The 19369-nt window shown below is 31.0% G+C and overlaps 1 protein-coding gene across 1 annotated transcript; it reads left to right on the top strand.

Moving 5' to 3' along the window:
* The first annotated feature begins 15403 nt into the window (after positions 1 to 15403).
* On the top strand, positions 15404 to 16894 carry LOC114185954 (shikimate O-hydroxycinnamoyltransferase-like). Its single transcript, XM_028073944.1, has 2 exons — positions 15404 to 15805; positions 15881 to 16894. The coding sequence occupies exons 1-2, from the start codon at positions 15407 to 15409 to the stop codon at positions 16763 to 16765; spliced, it is 1284 nt and encodes a 427-aa protein (XP_027929745.1). The 5' UTR covers positions 15404 to 15406; the 3' UTR covers positions 16766 to 16894.
* Positions 16895 to 19369: the final 2475 nt, after the last annotated feature.

Raw genomic sequence — 19369 nt, 5'->3', positions numbered from 1 at the left:
ACTAAATTGTAATTCTAATTAAAATCTAAATAAACTTTAATACAATCCAAATACAAACCAAAATAAAAAAATACAAATTATTTATATGTTGGATAAAAAAACAATCTAACATGACCCAAATATAAAGCCCAACTTAATAAAAAATAAATAAAAAACACTTGTGTGACCTTTTATCTACGGGTTGGTGAGCCAACCCGGTTCACCACGGATTCAACCCGGATGAGACGGGTTCTAAATGAGTCGGGTCTAAAATCAACCTGCATTATAAACTATTTTAATTATCATTAATTTTTAGTTTATAAATTGATACCTAAATTGATTACTATAGTGACTAATTATTTTTTATCTCTAAAATTAGTTACTGATATTTCTATATCACAATTTGTATTAGCTAAAATTCATGAAAAAAATGTTAAATTATGGACTTATAGTTCTTATTCAACATTATTTGTTGTCCATGTGACTTTTGTTCAATAATAAATAATTACTTAATACATATGTTATTCCATTCTTTTTAGTCCATGTGAAATTTTTTTATTAATCATTATTTTCTGAAAATTATCTTATCGAAAAGTTATTTTAGAAACCAAAAGAAAACAATTTATCTAGGATTCTTCTTTTTAGAGTATAGATGATTTTATCATTTAATCTTATCTTTTGAGTAACCATATTTTTAAACTAAAATAACTATTTAAAATTAAAAATTATAATATAAATAAAAATATTTATAATAAAATTAAATATTTATTTATATTTATAAGTATTTCTATAAAAAAATGACGTAGTAAAAAATTTATTTTTATTATTATTATAATAATAATTTTATTATTTTTTTATTATCATAAAATAAATTAAAAACTGTATTTTATATAAAATACAAATATTACAAATATTTTTTATTTTAAAAGTCATTTCATACCTTGTTCACTCAAAGAAAACCTGAGTTGGACCAATTTTTACTGCTGCATATTTACATGGCCCAACAGCGTTGTGATTCAAAACTAACCCATAATTGCGCTGGAGCTCAGCTTCATGGACTTAATTGATTACTCGACCATCTTAACCATAAGCAGGGAATTTCTTCCTGCACCCCTTGTTTCCTTACGGCATCCCATACGGAATTTAAAAAATAAAATTTGTCCACCTCTTCTTCCCTCCTCCTCCCTCACGTTACTTCCATATTTTTCTCCACCTCTATCTCATTTTTTTCTTCCACCTCCACCTCCATCTCATCTTCTTCTTCCACCTCCACCCTATCTTATTCTTCCACCTCCAACATCATCACATCTTCTCCCACCTCCATCTCCACCTTCACCTCCACCCCATCTTTTTCTTCTTCCACCTCCACCTCATCTTCTTCCACTTCCATCCTTAAAAACATTCACAAATCTTCATTAAAATCAATGGAAATTATCTGATTCCAAGTTTGATGATAGAATCACTGTCAATCACCATACATATGAGGTATTGTCTACTTTGGACCTTGTTCGTCACAATTTTGTCCTTAAAAAGTGTCTCGAGAGGTGGAAGGAGGAAAAAGTATTTAAACTGCCTTAGACTTCCTCGACTTCTAAATGATGTGAGACTATTGAGTATGTGGTAGGAACATAAGTCTTCCAATCGAGGTGTAAGGGGAATGAGCAAATAATCTCCAATAAAGAGGTTTAAGAGATCGAAGATTCCGTTATCATTCCTAAGGAACCGATGGTTTCATTATTGACCCCATGATGGGATAAGTGTAAGGAAGAACTTATAATGAAAAACTTAGAATGTAAGCTCTGAATTTGATAATCAGTGTGTATTATGGAATGTACAATCCAAAATGTAAATTTGACATTCTAAATTGTACAATCTAAAATATTTATGGATTACACAATCCAAAACTATAATTACAGTACGCAGGAGTATAATTGAAATTTTAGAAAATATAAAGTTGCAGGAAGAAAATATGGAAATGCAAGAAGAAATTCCCTACTTTTAAAATAAATATATAATTAATTTTTTTATAACATCAAACTAACTTATGCTTAAATTTTAAATAATCATATAAAATACAATACTTAACCTCTTAAACATTACTCCTTTTACAAATAAGCGCCATAATTTGATTTCAATTCATCTTCAGAGTGTATCCTTTTTAGAAATGAGCAACTTAAATTTCAATTTTATTCTAATCAATTTTTCAAAATTACTGTTTTATAAATAGACTTCAGAATTTTACTTTCATTCTAATGAATCTTTAGAGCTTTTATCCTTATAAATAATTTATTCTAACGTGTTTCAGTTAAATATTTTATATGAAAGATTAATAGTTTATTGATATTTTATTTTTTATTACAAATAATTTTTTATACATTAAAATGTGTTAAAAAAATCCAAAAATATAAAGTTCTAATCTAGTAGCTTTTTATCGTGACATCCCTATTTAATAGAATAGTTCTAATAAAGCTTCACATAATTATAAATAAATAGAGCACGAGACGCAACAAAACATATGAGGATTCACTGTTAAAATCATCCAAAAATATACTGGAAATGAAATCTAAGACACACAACAATGCCGAAAACAGAATTACAAAGAGCAACAGTTTTGCAAAAGATTACTCACAAAACAGTGAATTACAGAATGACATTTTAAAAACATATGCTCAAAGAGCATACTCCTACGTGCTTACTAGACAGCAGCATCTCCATTAACATGGTGATCATTAGGGGCTTCCAAATCTGCTCACACAAAATATTTTGGTGATCATCGCAAGAAGAAAAGGTTAAATAGAAAACACAACACACAGAGAAAGTGTGAGCTAGAGAAAATAACTTTTTATAGGGTATTGAGTAAGCAAATATTAAAACAGTTTATAAACAGGCAACACAAGGAACACACACAAGGCATGTGATAGCAAATAAATGCAAGACCAAATGACTCAATTATCCAATTATCCGGATAAATATAAAGATATCAGATTCACTGGATGCTTGCACTTCTGGTGGCTTCTACTGCTCTGTAGTGTCATTGCCAATGGGTTTCACCCTACCACGCATAAGATTATGTAACTGGTGCACACACACACACACACACACACACACCATATACACATAACACTGGTTATGTAACCGGTGCACTCACACACCACACACACATTCACTCACCACCTTATTTCACATCTTCACACACACACACACATAGTGATCTTCACACATACACCGGTGCACACATCTTCATTACAGTGGTGCAACACAGTTTGGGTCAGGAATCTTGGCAGCAAAGCAACTACAAGCAGTAGCTGAAACCAGAAGAAGGAACACTTGAATGCAAAATACCAATCATGTGCAAGAGTTATAATAGTAAGATGGAAAAATGACCCTCAAATCTTCGCTTGGTAGGGAGGATGAAATAATCTTTATATCCCGCAAATCTGTGCTCCCATTCGTGGCATATATCAGGTGAAGAGAACAAGTGCATGTATTGTAATCCATATTCACAAATCAGTAATAACAATAACATCGCTCAAAACGAACACTGCCTTACAGTGGTGTTCGTATGATGATTCTTAAAATCAGTGGATTTGTAAAGATGATTGATAAAAAAAATTGTGTTTCTTTTAGATGATTTGCACATATGTCCAAAGATGGATTTGCGAATGACCATCTAAATCTCATCTCTCCGTAAAGGCACATATTTGGAAGGATTAATGACAATTTGACATTTATAACCTTACGAAACATTGCTTTATAGATAGATTATTATGGCAATGCACACTACAACGCGGATTGTTTTGCTCTCATTTTGTTAATAAAAATTTTAAATTTTAGAAAAATAAGTTCAAAAACTTTTTCAATTATTTTTAAAGGAAAAATAAAAATTGCATGCAACAATAAATAATAAAAATAATATATATAATAATAATATTATATATTAACTAATAATTTTAAATAATAATTATTATTATAAAAATATTTATAATAATATAATATAATTTATTTTTGTATTAATTTTTATTAAAGTTTATTAAATAATAGTATTTAATACGTAACATTTTTAACTAATCTAAAAATGATTTAATATATTTTTATATCAAGGGTATTTTAGTAATTTTAAAATTTTATCTATTATAATTTTTTATTTTATTTATCACATCACTCAAATCATCATTAACTTTCATAAAATTTATCTACAAATTCACTCATTTTACCTTCTAAATCCACACAAAAAAACACACATATTCATCCACATAAATCTACACAAATTTATCTTTACACTCTTTCCCAAATCTATCTTGTTAGAAAATGATTACTCAAATAATACTATTAATAATAAAAATATGAAATAATATAATAATTATTATTAAATCAATAATAATATTAAGACAATATATAAAACAATGAATATTAATCAAAGATCAACAATTATAATAACAATAATAAATAAAAGATAAAAGGTAAGGAGTAGAAAATATTCTGGGTTGAGGCACGCATAGCACTATCTTTAGAGAGAAAACGCTTGTACTGCACAGGGCTACAAAAATACACAATCATGCACAATTATGTGTTTCAAATCATAGCGTTTCTCTCCCAAGATACAACAACCCGTCATATCGATCGAGTGCAGCGAAGGATCTCCGAACCTTTTGAACACCACTATCTTAAAATATAGAGAATAAAGAATAACACTTTTAAGAAAAACTCTAGTGTTTGTTGTCTCTGTTGTTGTTTTGTTGTGTACTGTTGTGTCTTTCCCTAGGCACCTCATTGGTATTTATAGGTAGCAAAAGAAGACAAAGAAGTAAATAGTAATAAGAATATAACCGTTAGCCATAAAAAACATTAACCCATAAATTAAAGGTCTATAAAAACATGAGTAACAGTAGAATTTTTATTTTTATTATTTATTTTTTAAATTATATTAAAATATTTCTAACAATCCCCCACATAATTTAAAAATAAAATAAAACAAAAAAAATATATATTATCTTTTTAAACAAAATATTGTAGTTCAGTGTAAGGAACCTTCCGGGTCTGACCCTTACACCTAGTGCTTATAAACTTCCACCCGAGAAAATGCAGAGACTTGATTGTCTTGAACTACATCCCCTGTGACTAGGTTTTAGTAAATAACACATACAATATGGGTGTTCATTATAGGTTCTAATCAGTGGGTGCATGTTATGACCTTGTGCATGTATCTTGTTTCATGAGTGTCACTTAGAGACTTGCCCATGTCTCACAATGGTGGACCCACCATCACACTCACTAGGTAAACCTTCAAAGGGTGGTTTGTGACTCACACCCCTACAATAATTGTCATTGGGTTTATTAAGAGGTATTTTATAACATAAGCATAATAATGCACATACCTTAACCATTAGGTTTATTAAGAGGTATTTTATAAAATACGCATAATAATGCACATACCTCAACCTTATTATTGCAACAATTTATAGTACACCTCGTCATAGGAATGAGATATAAAATTTAATCAATTTTTTTGGTGTACTTTAGTCAACAACAATTTCGTTGTTACCCATTGAACTCCATTCCATGGGATCGCCATTCATATGGAGATAGGTGTCCATTGTTGCAACTAATTTATGGGCTATAGTCTCATTCCCCTCGACGACTCAAATACTTGTTGTTGATGCATCAACCCTTTGATAAGCAGATCTGCAACATTTCTTTCTAACCTGACAAAGTCAAGAGAGATAATATCATGAGTAATTAAGTTTCTAATATATTTGTCTTTCATTCTCATATGTCAATTTTTCAATTTCATTGACATTTTTACTAAAAACTTTAAATATAATAATTTGATTGTCAGGATGCATTGGAAAAAAGAATAATTTACGCTTGCACAGTAGATCATGACATAACAATAATTTTTTAACATATTTCCATGATAGGACACCTTCATCCAAGGTTAAAACATAACCATAACCAATAGTTGATATAGTGCCACCAGAATCAATATCCAATTTACATTAATATATATCATTCAATAATCTCAAGAAATTTATCAGAATAAATAACCAAAGATTTTTTTCTCATTAAAAGGTATATTCCTTTACAAGACACCTCCACACTTTGAAATATTTTTAATGTGGTTCTTTTTTCTTTCATAACTCATAAAAAGTTTTATCACAATCTTTTGTGTTCAAAATATGGTAAGCAGGATATAAAATTTCACCCTATATAATTTTATAGGCAAAGACAAGCTAGAACATGAAGCATAACATTTATTATATCAAAGCATTTTTTTCTTTCTTTCGTTGTACCATTATATTAACACCATACACTATATGAAGATGTTACTTAATGAGTAATACCATGAGTTTCACACAAAAACTCATTTATAAAGACATGTATCATCACTTCTTTAATTAATTAATTTTGCGCATCAAAATTTTATAATTTGAATGGCCTCTAACCAAAATTTATCAACATCTCAACAGTTGTAACAATAACATGTCATAAATCACAACTTAACATTTTGTAATAATCAAAGAAAACTTATCAATATTTTATTACAAGATAAAAACACTTAACTCAAACAAGTTATCACAAATATATCATTTATCTGTTATGAACAAGGCAATAAAGGAAAGAATAAAGGAGAGAAAAATAGACACAGAATTTAACGTGGTTCGGCGTACAATGTGTATGCCTACGTCCACGACTATACTAGGAAGTATTTGTATTTCTAGTGTATCTTAAAGCTTTACATAGAGTCTCTTATATAGTAAAATAGAGAACCACATCTCACTATTCTAAGCGATGTGGGACTAAATCAAGCACCATAATACTAACAATTTTCCCACTTGGGGTTTGATTTACATTACCACCTAGTGTAGTGCCTTCATCATCAATTTTCTCGAAGGCCAGTTGAGGCAATGCAAAGCCTCAACTTAGTTGTTGTGACAGTCTTGGTCAACATATCAGCTGGATTCTCTGCACCTGGAATCTTCAACAAAATCAAATCTCCATCATTTATCAAGTTTATGATAAAATGATACTTCAATTCAATGTGTTTGCATCTGGAGTGAAGAATTGGATTTTTAGCAAGACAAATGGCACTTTGACTGTCACTGAACAATGAAGGTTCATCTTGCCCTTTTCCTAATTCTTTTAGAAGATTCTTCAACCATATCATCTCTTTTGCTACTTCTGAGATAGCTATATATTCAGCTTCAGTGGTTGAAAGGGGGACTCTTCCTTGAAGTTTGGACTTCCAACTGATAGTTGTGCCATCCAACGTAAAAATATAACCTGTTGTGCTCTTTCTACCATCCAAATCACCTCCCAAATCTGCATCAGAAAATCCCTGTAAAGTGAGATTACTTCTTTTAAAGGACAAATGCATCTTTGAAGTGTCCTTCAGATATCTCAATATCCACTTCACGCCTTCCCAATGCTCCTTTCCGGGATTGGATAGAAACCTGCTCACAACTCTCACTGCATGTGCTATATCAGGTCTGGTGCAAACCATAGCATACATCAAGCTCCCTACTGCAGATGCATATGGCACTTTAGACATGTGATTTTCTTCTTCCTCTGTCTGAGAAGATTGCCTTTTTAAGAACTTTAAATGAGTTCCCAAAGGTGTATTCTTGATTTTAGCATTTCCAACATTGAACCTGCTAAGCAATTTTTCTATATATTTTTCCTGAGATAAATTTAGAATACCTTTAGATCTATCCCTGAAAATTCTCATACCAAGAATTTGCTTGGCTAGACCAAGATCCTTCATTTCAAAATTTTCTGACAATTGTTTCTTCAACCTATCAATTTCTACCATATTAGCACCAGCAATCAACATGTCATCAACATACAAGGCAAGAATGATATAACTATTAACATATTTCTTCACGTAACAACAATGATCTTCTTCACATCTGTGAAATCCTGAGTTTCTCATAAACTCATTAAACTTCTTATACCATTGTCGCGGTGCTTGTTTCAACCCATACAAACTTTTATGAAGCTTGCATACAAGATTCTCTTTGTCTTGTACTTCAAAACCTTTTGGTTGTGCCATAAAGATTTCTTCATCAAGATCTCCATGTAGGAATGCAGTTGTCACATTTAACTGCTCCAGATGAATATTTTCTGCAGCTATTATACTCAAGATAACTCTGATGGTAGTCATCTTGACAACAAGAGAGAAAATTTTTGTGAAGTCAATTCCTTGTCTCTGTTGGAACCCTTTCACTACGAGTCGGTTTTGGGTTGAGAGTGGTGTCAGTATCTTATGTGGTTGAGCTCAGGTCTCATTGGTGTTGTATCTCCCCAGTGAAACTCCCCTCCTTATGAACCTAACAAGTGGTATCAGAGCCGATGGTTAAAACCGGCTCAGACGAGTGCAGTATGGTCCTAGTATCGAAAGTCTTCCTGACAGTGTGGGCCAGGTAAAGCGTGTCCCGTTAAGAAAGAACGGCGGTACAGAAAAGGGCAGAAAAGAAGTACTCGTGGTTGGGAATGCTTCCGCTGGAGGGGGAGTGTACCAATGTGGTTGAAGGGACTCACCCTTAAGGGGGAGATTGTTAAGAATACAAGTGTGAGTCTAAGTCCCACATTGACCAGAAATGAGAAAGTAGAACACTATATAAGAATATAGACCCATAAACCCATCGCCTTAAGGTTTTGGGTTGAGAGTGGTGTCAATATCTTATGTGGTTGGGCTCAGGTCTCATTGGTGTTGTATCTCCCTAGTGATACCCCCTCTATAAACCTAACAAGTGGTATCAGAGCCGATGGTTAAAACCGGCTCAGACATGTGCAGTATGATCCTAGTATCGAAAGTCTTCCTGGCAAGGGTCCCAGGTAAGAGTTCCAGGTAAGCGTGTCCCGTTAAGAAAAATGGCGGTACAGAAAAGAGCAGAAAAGGAGTACTCGTGGTTGGGAAAGTCTTCCTGGCAAGGGTCCCAAGTAAGAGTTCCAGGTAAGCGTGTCCCGTTAAGAAAAATGGCGGTACAGAAAAGAGCAGAAAAAGAGTACTCGTGGTTGGGCAGCCTCTGCTGGAGGGGGAGTGTACCAATGTGGTTGAAGGGACTCACCCTTAAGGGGGAGATTGTTAAGAATCCAAGTGTGAGTCTAAGTCTCACATTGACCAAAAATGAGAAAGTAGAGCACTATATAAGAATAAAGACCCATAAACCCATTGCCTGTTAGGCTCAGGTCTCATTGGTGTTTGTTCTCCCCAGTGATACCCCTTCTTAAAAAACCTAACATTATCAACCACATTTAAAAACATTTAAAAAGAAAAATCTAGAAGAACAATTTTTAGAGAACTCTAGTGTTTGTTATCTCTGTTGTTTTGTTGTGTACGGTTGTGTCTTTCCCCAGGCACCTCAGTGGTATTTATAGGTAGTAAGAGGAGACAAAGAAGTAAATAGTAATAAGAATATAACCGTTAGCCATAAAAAACATTAACCCATAAATTAAAGGTCTATAAAAACATGAGTAACAGTAGAATTTTTATTTTAATTATTTATTTTTTAAATTATATTAAAATATTTCTAACATATCTATCCATGAGAACACAGCCTTAAAAAAATACACATTTCACTCTCAAATCTACTTAAATCTATCTATTCAAGTGAACAAACCCAAAAGTTAAAAAACCTTATAAGTAAATGGGTTAAATATGTTTTTGGTCCCTTAACTTTCAGTGAATTTTGGAATTAGTCCATTTTGAAACTTTAGACCAATTTAGTCCTTCATCTCTCGGAATATGTGGATTTAGTCCTTTTAATCAAATTTTGTTAGGTTTATTTGATGTTTCGTACGCATTTTAGGATTGTATTTGAGTTGTTTATACTGTTTGACACATTTTTGTTTTAATGTTAAGTCAAATACTATTGTGAAACGTGCTTGAAATGTCAAATAAACTTAACAAAATTTGATTAAAATGACTAAATCCACGTATTTCAAAAGATGAAGGACTAAATTGGTTCAAAGTTTAAAAATGAACTAATTCCAAAATTGACTGAAAGTTAAGGGACCAAAAACATATTTAACCCTAAGTAAATTAATTAAGGTTGTAACTCAATATTAATTGTTGCTCCGTGTACACTCAGTAGTGTTTGTAATTTTGCAGTATTTTGGCCATCTACTACATTAAAGATTTAGCCTCACTTGCATGTTATTCAAATCCATTTATCCAAACTCAAATAGTAGCTACTATGTAAAAATATCTTCTTCGTACTTTAGACAGGGTCCTATATTCGTACCAAATTAATGTAATATAAGAACACAAGCCCAATTTCTACGAACTCTATAAATGCCACATTCATTTGGAAACCTTCAATTTGGACTACTCTGCTAATTCTTAATTACAGTTACTGTTCTAATGGTAAATATGTAGACTGCCAAAGCAAAATTAACATCTATTCATGGAGTTCGGCTTCTCTCTTGTATAAAACGTACTGAGCCTCTGTTGATATCGTTTCCTCTTTTAAATTTTAAGTCTAATTATTCGGATAATACCTACTTTGGTAGAGGTATATCAATCTGTCCGCTTTTAAAAAAACGTCAATTGCATCTAGGGATGTCAAAAATATCCGTACCCGCGGGTATCTGGATAAAACCCGCAATGGGTAGGAAACGAATATTAAAAATGGATAACTGCTACTCGCGGATACGGGTATTTTTGATACCCGCATGTTAACGGGGCGGGTACGGGTATCATAGTATCCGTACCCGTGGATACCCGTACCCGCTAAATTTTAATTCACAAAAATACCCTTATATATATATATATATATATATATATATATTAGTAAACAACTTTTATGGCCTAATTTTTTCTAAGCTGCACATCTTGTCTTGTCTTTTGTCTTCATTTTTCTAGCTTTAAGTATTGGTACGTTGTATTCTTCCAAGTACACCCCCTTAACATTCTTCTCTTTCCCTTATTTGAAATTGAGCATATACATCAAACTCTATATAGACAGTGGCGTTTATGGTATGTTTGTTGTCAAACGATAATCAAAATAAGAATACTTGGCACGTAGCAGTTGAAGTTTATTATTTGATTATTTTTCAGGAATCTGAATCAATCGTAGAAAGTGGGTTTGTTGATCAAAACACTAATTAAAGAATTTTCATTGTGTTGAACGTCATTTTATATTTATTTTTATAATTATTTGGAATTGTATAGACTTGAGTTTGTTTAAACTTTATTTAAAATTTATGACAGTGATGTATTTTATTTTATTTTATTTTATTTAAATTTATGATTAAATATTTACTTTTTAAATAATTTTGTAAATACCCGCGGGTACCCGTGGATACCCGCGAATATGAAAAAAATAGACGGGTACCCGCATAACGGATACCCGACGGATATGGGTACAGGTATGGGGCAGATATTTATCCAACGGGTAGGGTACGGGGGAGCTACTACCCGTACCCTACCCGCCCCGTTGACATCCCTAATTGTATCCAACTTTTGAAGAAGTACTTCAATTAGGTTCTTTTCAGACATAAATTATTAACTCTGTTAACGATAACGATGTGCCATGTGCCAGTATGTGATTTTTTTTATTTTTATTTTTTATTTTTAAAAAACAATTTTTTTAATTTTTAATGTTTTTTACAAAAATAAAAATAAAAATGTCACTTGTCATGTCCCTAGTGTAACTCGTGACATTGTGAGTGTCAGGTGACAATGCAATGCCACATGTTAGTGTCACTATCAAATGTTATTGTGTTGATTTTAATTTAGTCCCCATATATGTCTTTTTGATTCAATTTAGTCCATACTTATGTGTAGCTGATTCAATTTTGTCTTAGATTTTTTTAATAAACATGAAAAACAACCGAGAATTGAGTAAAAAACAAAACTTTAATAAGAAAACAAAAAAAAAATGAAAAAATTCACACAATTGTGATGGTTGAATAGAAAAAATGAAATCTTATTTGAAGTTTTGTACTTGAGAGACTTGTCTCTTATTCTTCAAGAGTTCTTAAATATTTAATCTATCTACCATTTCATTCATCTAAATAAAACCAAAATTAAAAAAAAAAATGAATATGTTCGAACTTTACCCAGATAAATGCAAAAAAGAAATGAATGTTTTTGTTGAGTAAAAATAAAAACTTTCATCAGAAAAAAATCATAGAAAAATACATATATCTTGTAGAAGAAAAAAAAGTTTCAAAAGAAAAACCTCCCAGAAAAAAAAACATTGATGGAGAAGAAACTTTGGAGTGAAGAATAGATTATGACGAGCAAAAAGAATGTTGTGTGAAAGTGATGCGCGAAAGGAAGGATGAGAGGAAGAGAGCGAAAAGAAATGAAAATAATTTTTTAGAGAGTTTACATTTCATTTTATTTCAGGTTTCAAAATTTGATTTTTTATTTATTTTTTGTTGAAAAATCTGTTTGATTGATACTTCTTCATTGCTAGTGAAAAAATAAATTAAATTCAAATTTTAAAGATATATTATTTTAATAAAAAATTACAGTTTGTTAGATTTAAAATTGTATATAATATAAATAATGATATTTTGAACTACTTTTAATCATCTTATTAAAATAAATTAAAATAAATAATTAAAAAGTGATTAAAGTATTGAATTAAAAATAAATAAAAAAAATAACCAAAATACCATTATCATGTTATATCGATGTTATCTCTTTCGTCTAAAAAGTTTGATAATCACTAAACTGTAATTAATACTAAGAGAGAGAAATAAAGAGAAAGATAAAAAGAAAAAATAGTAAATATGGTGTATGGTATCTAACCACTACCTCTGTATCTTATCATCACTAGCAAACTACAGTTCTGGTTTCTGAAAATATATTTTGTTATCAATTTGATTCGAGAAAGATGCATATTTATACATATAACTTTAAAAAAACAATAACTTAAATATAATAATTGATTTAACAATATTATTTTAAAACTAAACGATCAATTTATATATTTTATCTTATGTAATAACTTTAATCAAAATAAAAATAATTTTCATTATTTATACTATATAATTCTATTTAAGTTGAATAGGATAGTATATATTAGGTTAAATAGTATATTGGACTTTATTCACGTTTAATGTTATATCTTAAATTCATATTTAATATAAAACTACATCAAACTCACCTATTACCAAACAAATCAAAATCCAATTCACGAGGCTCTCTATTTACTTCCGACACCCTTTTCTCCTATTTACAGTGGCTTTTGCAAAAAAATTCAACGATCAGGTAATTAAATTTGGAGTCAACAATCGAGAGTTAAACTATCATTTTTCATACTTAAAAGATGGAAATCAATATCAACTCATTGTTTCACTTTGTGTTGGTTGATTTGTTATGTTTTAAAATCAGATGGAACAAAAAAAAAACATTTGTTTTCAGAATGTAACGGAGGAGAGAGTAGTAATTATTTTATACTTTATAGATGTAATTTTATTTTATTTAAAGTATAAAAATATTTATGAATTTCCATAACTGTGTTTAATATTTTATTTAATATTTACCAATAAAAGTTAAAAATAATTAAATAATAAAATAAGTTGTTAAAAATTAAAATATAATTAAACATAAAAAATTTAAATTAAAAAAATCAATGAAAAATAGTGTTTAAGTATGTAAAAAGTAAAAATAAATAATTAAAGTGCTTATTTGTATAAGAAATTTATTATTTAAAAATTTTAAAGAATATTTTTGTTTTTATAAAATTTGTTATATATATTTACATTTTTTTAATTAATGAATTTAATTATTTTATTTTTTGTGTAAAAATATAAAATTAATTTGTATTGATTATTCCTTAATCAGTGTATTCCAGATTCTCCTTATTTTACCAGCATAGTTGCGAGGAAAAGACCATTTATGAAAGTGCAGAGTTATATTGATTTCAGCGAAAGCTTTTTCTGTACACTCGTATTTAAGTCTGTGTGAGATCATGTGTGAGGTGTGGAAGTAGTTAAAATAGTTTATGATTGAAAGTAATGATACAAATGCAGCTCATCAAGAGGCACTGAAGAGGGAGGTAGAGAGACTGAGGCAAGTTTATGAGTAACAGAGGCTGAAGAAAATGGAAAATGCAGCAGAGTCACCTCCACTGGGGCAGGGGCAGTAGCATCAAAAGAAAGGGTCCAACAAACATGTCTGAATGTTTGTCTGATTTAATCTGAATGTTTGTCTGATTTTATTTTTATTTTTATTTTTTTACTTATTTTAATATATGTCATTGATTAATATTTTATTTTATTTTAAATTAATAATTTATATTAAGCTATGTCAATAAATAAAAAGAATAAAATATTAGAGTTAAAGTATAATTTTTTCAAATAAATAAAAGTATGATATATCTTTACATTCTTTCACTTCTTTATTGTTTTATTGTCATTATTTTTAAATTTGGATTTTCAATTAGATTTATTGGTTTCTCTATTATGTTTTCGTTATATACTCATTATTATTAATTTTGATATTTTAAAATATATTAAAAAAATATTTAAAATATTAATATAGTATATTTTTAATTTTTACCAGTAAATAATAAAAAAAACAATAAAAAATGTGGACTCTATTGTTTTCTATTTTGCTTCATGTTTTTCAATGCATGTTGGAAACTGCCCATGGATGCATCAATTCAATGAAGGTGTATATGGGAAAGTCAAGTCTTTCCATGGTTTTTTTGTTTGGCTCGTACTTTCTATATTTTGTAATCATTTTTATTATTTTCATGATTAATTTTAGAAACCCAAAATGTAAATAAATAGTCATTTCACACAATTTGCACTTTATTGTAAATGTGGACAATAGTACTCTCAAGCAAAGAATCGCAGCCCTTGCTCAAGACAAGATCTTTAAAGATGGTAATTTTCTTTAATTAATTAAAAGATCATTTAATTTTAAGTCTAATTTTTATTAATTTTGTTTAATGGATGGCATAACTAATAACCCTGTTAAGATGAGGTTGATGGAGTCATTAATTAGCACTTTATGGCATTTAGAATCCATGCTATTTGTCTGATCCAATGTACCCTCCATTTACTTTTTCCATGTAAGTGAAATAAAAATTCCTCATACTTTGGAAAAGTGTATTTGTCCACAAAGAAGCTCATTTTGCCAACTGAACCTAACCTCGTGGCTTTGCTTGTCTTGATGTTATTTTCTCTGAAAAGTTTGGTAAACTGTATTTAATACCAACAGAGAGAAACAAAGAAAAATGTAAAACAGTGTGGTTTAAATAGAAAGATAAAGAGAAACACTACCTCTATATATCATTTTCCAAAACAAATTACAAAACCTTCTGGCATTAAAGAGATCATAAATAAGTGGTTGAAAGTTGAAGTTGGTGAGAGCATTGATTGAATTATGGTAATTTTAGACAGGGATATATATAATATACTGGTTTTTCATGATAATGGTAGCATGCATTGTAAGCAGAAATTGATGACGATTAGCGTGAAGGAGTCCATAATGGTGCAACCCGCGGAGGCGACACCGCGGAAGGTGTTGTGGAACTCAGACATAGATTTACTGGTGAGGAATTACCACACTCCCACCGTCTATTTCTACAAACCAAACGGGGCTTCCAATTTCTTCAACGCCAACATTCTGAAACAAGCTCTGAGTAAGACCCTCGTCCTTTTTTACCCAATGGCCGCCCGTCTCCGTCACGGTGAAGACCACCGTGTGGAGATTTATTGTGACGGTCAGGGTGTACTTTTCGTCGAGGCTCATGCCACCGTTGCCATGGACAACTTCATTCACACCTTTCACCATCGCAACCTTATTCTCGCGGTGGATTATTGTGCCGGCATCGAAACATATCCGATAGTGGTATTACAGGTGCGTGCCTTTTCTTTCTCTTATTCAAGGATAACATAAAACTCATATTTACCGCACTGCACTGCATGGATTCAGGTAACATATTTCAAATGTGGAGGGGTGTCGTTAGGAGTCGGTATACAGCACCATGTAGCAGATGGAGCATCGAGTCTTCACTTCATCAATGCATGGTCCGATGTGGCTCGTGGCATTGACATTTCTGTTCCTCCATTTATTGACAGGACCTTACTTCGTGCCAGGGAGCCACCTCAACCTGCTTTTCCTCACCACGAATACCAGCTCTCACGACCCCGCATTAACACCACCACCACCACCAACACAGATGTGGTTGCTTCTATTCTAAAAGTGAGTGGTGAGCAAGTCAACATACTGAAGGGAAAATACAAAGAAGATGGCAACACAATGAAGTATAGCAGTTATGAGATGTTGGCAGCACATATATGGAAATGTGTGTGCAAAGCAAGAGGGCTTTCTGATGAGGAAGAAACGAGACTGTATATTCCAATTGATGGAAGGTCAAGGCTGGAACCTGCTCTTCCTCCTGGTTACCTTGGCAATGTCATCTTCTCCACCATTCCCACAGCACTGGTAGGAGATCTGTTGTCGAAACCTACATGCTATGCTGCAAACAAAATCCATAATGCAATTATGAGAATGGACAACCAATATCTGAGGTCGGCTCTTGACTATCTACAGCTACAGCCTGATCTAAGTGCTCTTGTTCGTGGACCTCATACTTTTGGGACTCCAAATGTTGGTATCAATAGCTGGGCTAAGTTTCCAATCTATGATGCTGACTTTGGTTGGGGGAGACCAATCTTCATGAGACCTGGCTGGATTGCACACGAGGGTCTAACAATCATAACTCCAAGCTCAGCAAATGATGGCACTTTGTATTTGGCAATCGCCCTACCACAACATCATATGAAGTTGTTTCAACAATTCTTTTATGACATATGAGGGGTTCGATATCAGCTTCGTACCCTTCTCCAATTCTCGCTTCCTATCTCTGTCGACGCACGCCTTCCTTTGTTGATTTCTTTTCGTTTTTAATCGGTAACTATTTATATAATTATCTTGTATAAGTAAGCATCTTATTCCTGTTACCAAAACAGAAAAAAAGTCACTTCTGTGATTCTTTCTTATTGCTTTGTGGTTTTTTTCTTATAGCTTAGGTTGGTTTTTTAAGTGGATATTTATCAAAGTTTCTCGTCGATTAATGCGAAAAAGATAGTAACAAAAAAATATTATAAAAATAAAGAATTGTTTTTGGAGTTTTCATCACAGTTTGTAAAAAAAAAAAAAAATCAAGTGTTGGTTGACTGATAATACTTTCAAGTGTTGGTTGAGTGATAATACTTGTATTGAATACGTTAATTTGTGAATGTATGTCCTGATATGTAGAAGCACCACGTTAGGCCTGTGTTTCCCAACAGCTTTGAGGAAACTTTGAGGAATATCTGCATGTGAGATATGCTTCTAGTTTTGAAAGTTGGAGACATAGTAAAATTGTAAAACATGAATTTTTCTCTGCCGATCTGATCTTACTTTCATGATGATATAATTTGCTTGGATCGACAACTAAATTTTGAAATTTTTTTTTATAATATGAAATGTTATTTTTTAAATGGTTTTGAAATATTAAAAATAAAAAAATAAAAAAATGAAAAATTTTAAGTAAGAGAAAGTTGTTAAAAATTTAATAATAAAAAATTATTTTTCAATTTGCTTGAGGAGACAATAAATCGTTGGGTATCTGACATATGTCATAACTACACGCAACAAAAATAGAGATAAGAAAAATAATATCAACAATAAACAAAAATAAAAATTTTATACTAATTGCAACACCTCTCTTTCACTACAAGAATTTCTCAAAATTCTGAGAAATTAAGAAAGGAGAGACAGAAAATGATAGATGGGATGATGTTGGAATGTTTTAACGAGGGGGCATGTGGTTTCTTTTATTCCCACCCAGCCGTGGTTCCAAGGATGTTCCACCTATGTGGGATATCTTTCTTCACATAAATCTTGATTGACAAACAAATTTAAAAGTTAAACAAGCTCTGCAAGAAACATCAATGTTAGAAAAAGACTTAATCCTAATTTCAATTTAAAGCTTAAAATAATGACTTATATTTATTTTTTATGATATGCTATTTAATTTTTTTATATTTACTTAGTATGAAACTCAACCCACACTTATATCCTATATCTATATCCGGGATTTCAGCAACACCCCTTTACATGTGATTCCCAAGTTGGAAGAGTGATGTTGATGCAGTAATGTCCAAAATTGCTTCAAAGTTTTCTTCATCAGAAAATTTGAGCCTTCTTCCTCATAGAGATGTGCAGACTAGCATTCCCCAAAGCCTTGCAATTTCTGCAGGAATTAATGAGAATACATCGTTTTTGTATGCATATTGCTTTTAAACTTTAAGGCGGATATAATAATTTTAACACCTCGTGCGATAATTGAATTTAAGAAACTTGAAGTCACAACAACCAAGCTTCTTAATTTAATTTTTCCATGCATGTTAGTTATCAAGTTTTACGAATCAAGTAATTTCAATCATTTAGATTTAGATAATAAGCTAGTCTCTAGAAGTTTTTAGTCAATTAAGGATAACTTATATTCTTTATAATTTGGTATAATTATTGATTTGGTCCCCAATTTTTTTAAGTTTGTTTAATTTGATTCCGAGTTTTGTGAAGGTTCAATTTGGTACGCATATTATTTAAAGGAGATCAGTTTAATACCTCTCATTATATTTTAGTTAACATTATTTGTATAGTAGTCAATTATCATTGTGCAACAAAATTAACAAGTAATCATAATACCATACTGAATACACTATCAAAGAAACATCATCAGAGAGACTAAATGATGTTAACTACATCCAACAAACAAACAAACAAACCCAATTAAGAACTTCACATATGTTTTTATAGCACACTGACAACTCACCACTATACAAATGACAGACATTGATTGGAATATGACGGGAGGTATTAAATTGAACCACTTTAAAAAATAAGATACCAAATTGAACCTTCAAAAAACTCGAAAACCAAATTGAACTTTCTAAAAACTCGAGTACCAAATTGAACCAACTCAAAAAATTGGGGACCAAATCAATAATTATACCTTAAAATCTATATTAGCTATGAATTCCTTTCTGGCGTTAAGTATCTATAGTTTTAAATTAAGTAATTGTAGTTCATCTATCTTTCTTTTCTTTGGGATCTTTCTACCTACAATTAATTATATTTATTGGATCTCTCTACCTATAATCAACTATCGTTATAAATTAAATATATCTTTTTCGTTTTACCACTTTTAGTTAACTAAGCTTTTACAATTTTATGAATTAAAAAATTAACTTCACATCCAATTCTTTACAAGAAAACTAACCAAAAGCTGAGGAAAAATTGATGCCAAAGTGAAAGCTAAAACAATAGTGTTAATTGTTGTTGGTTGACGTTATTAGCATGGACTAAGTGATGCAAATAACATGGACTAAGTGTATGTTAAATATAGTAATTTAAAAAAATATAATATCA

The sequence above is a fragment of the Vigna unguiculata genome, chromosome 5 (assembly GCF_004118075.2).
Source record: "Vigna unguiculata cultivar IT97K-499-35 chromosome 5, ASM411807v1, whole genome shotgun sequence".
NCBI lineage: Eukaryota > Viridiplantae > Streptophyta > Magnoliopsida > Fabales > Fabaceae > Vigna > Vigna unguiculata.
This window is presented reverse-complemented; position numbering and strand designations above follow the sequence as displayed.

Bases quoted from the DNA above. Each gene is read 5' to 3' on its own strand.
- LOC114185954 (XM_028073944.1), top strand. From the start codon at position 15,407: ATGACGATTAGCGTGAAGGAGTCCATAATGGTGCAACCCGCGGAGGCG. The intron at 15,806-15,880 runs GTGCGTGCCTTT...GCATGGATTCAG, and splicing joins ATCCGATAGTGGTATTACAG to GTAACATATTTCAAATGTGG.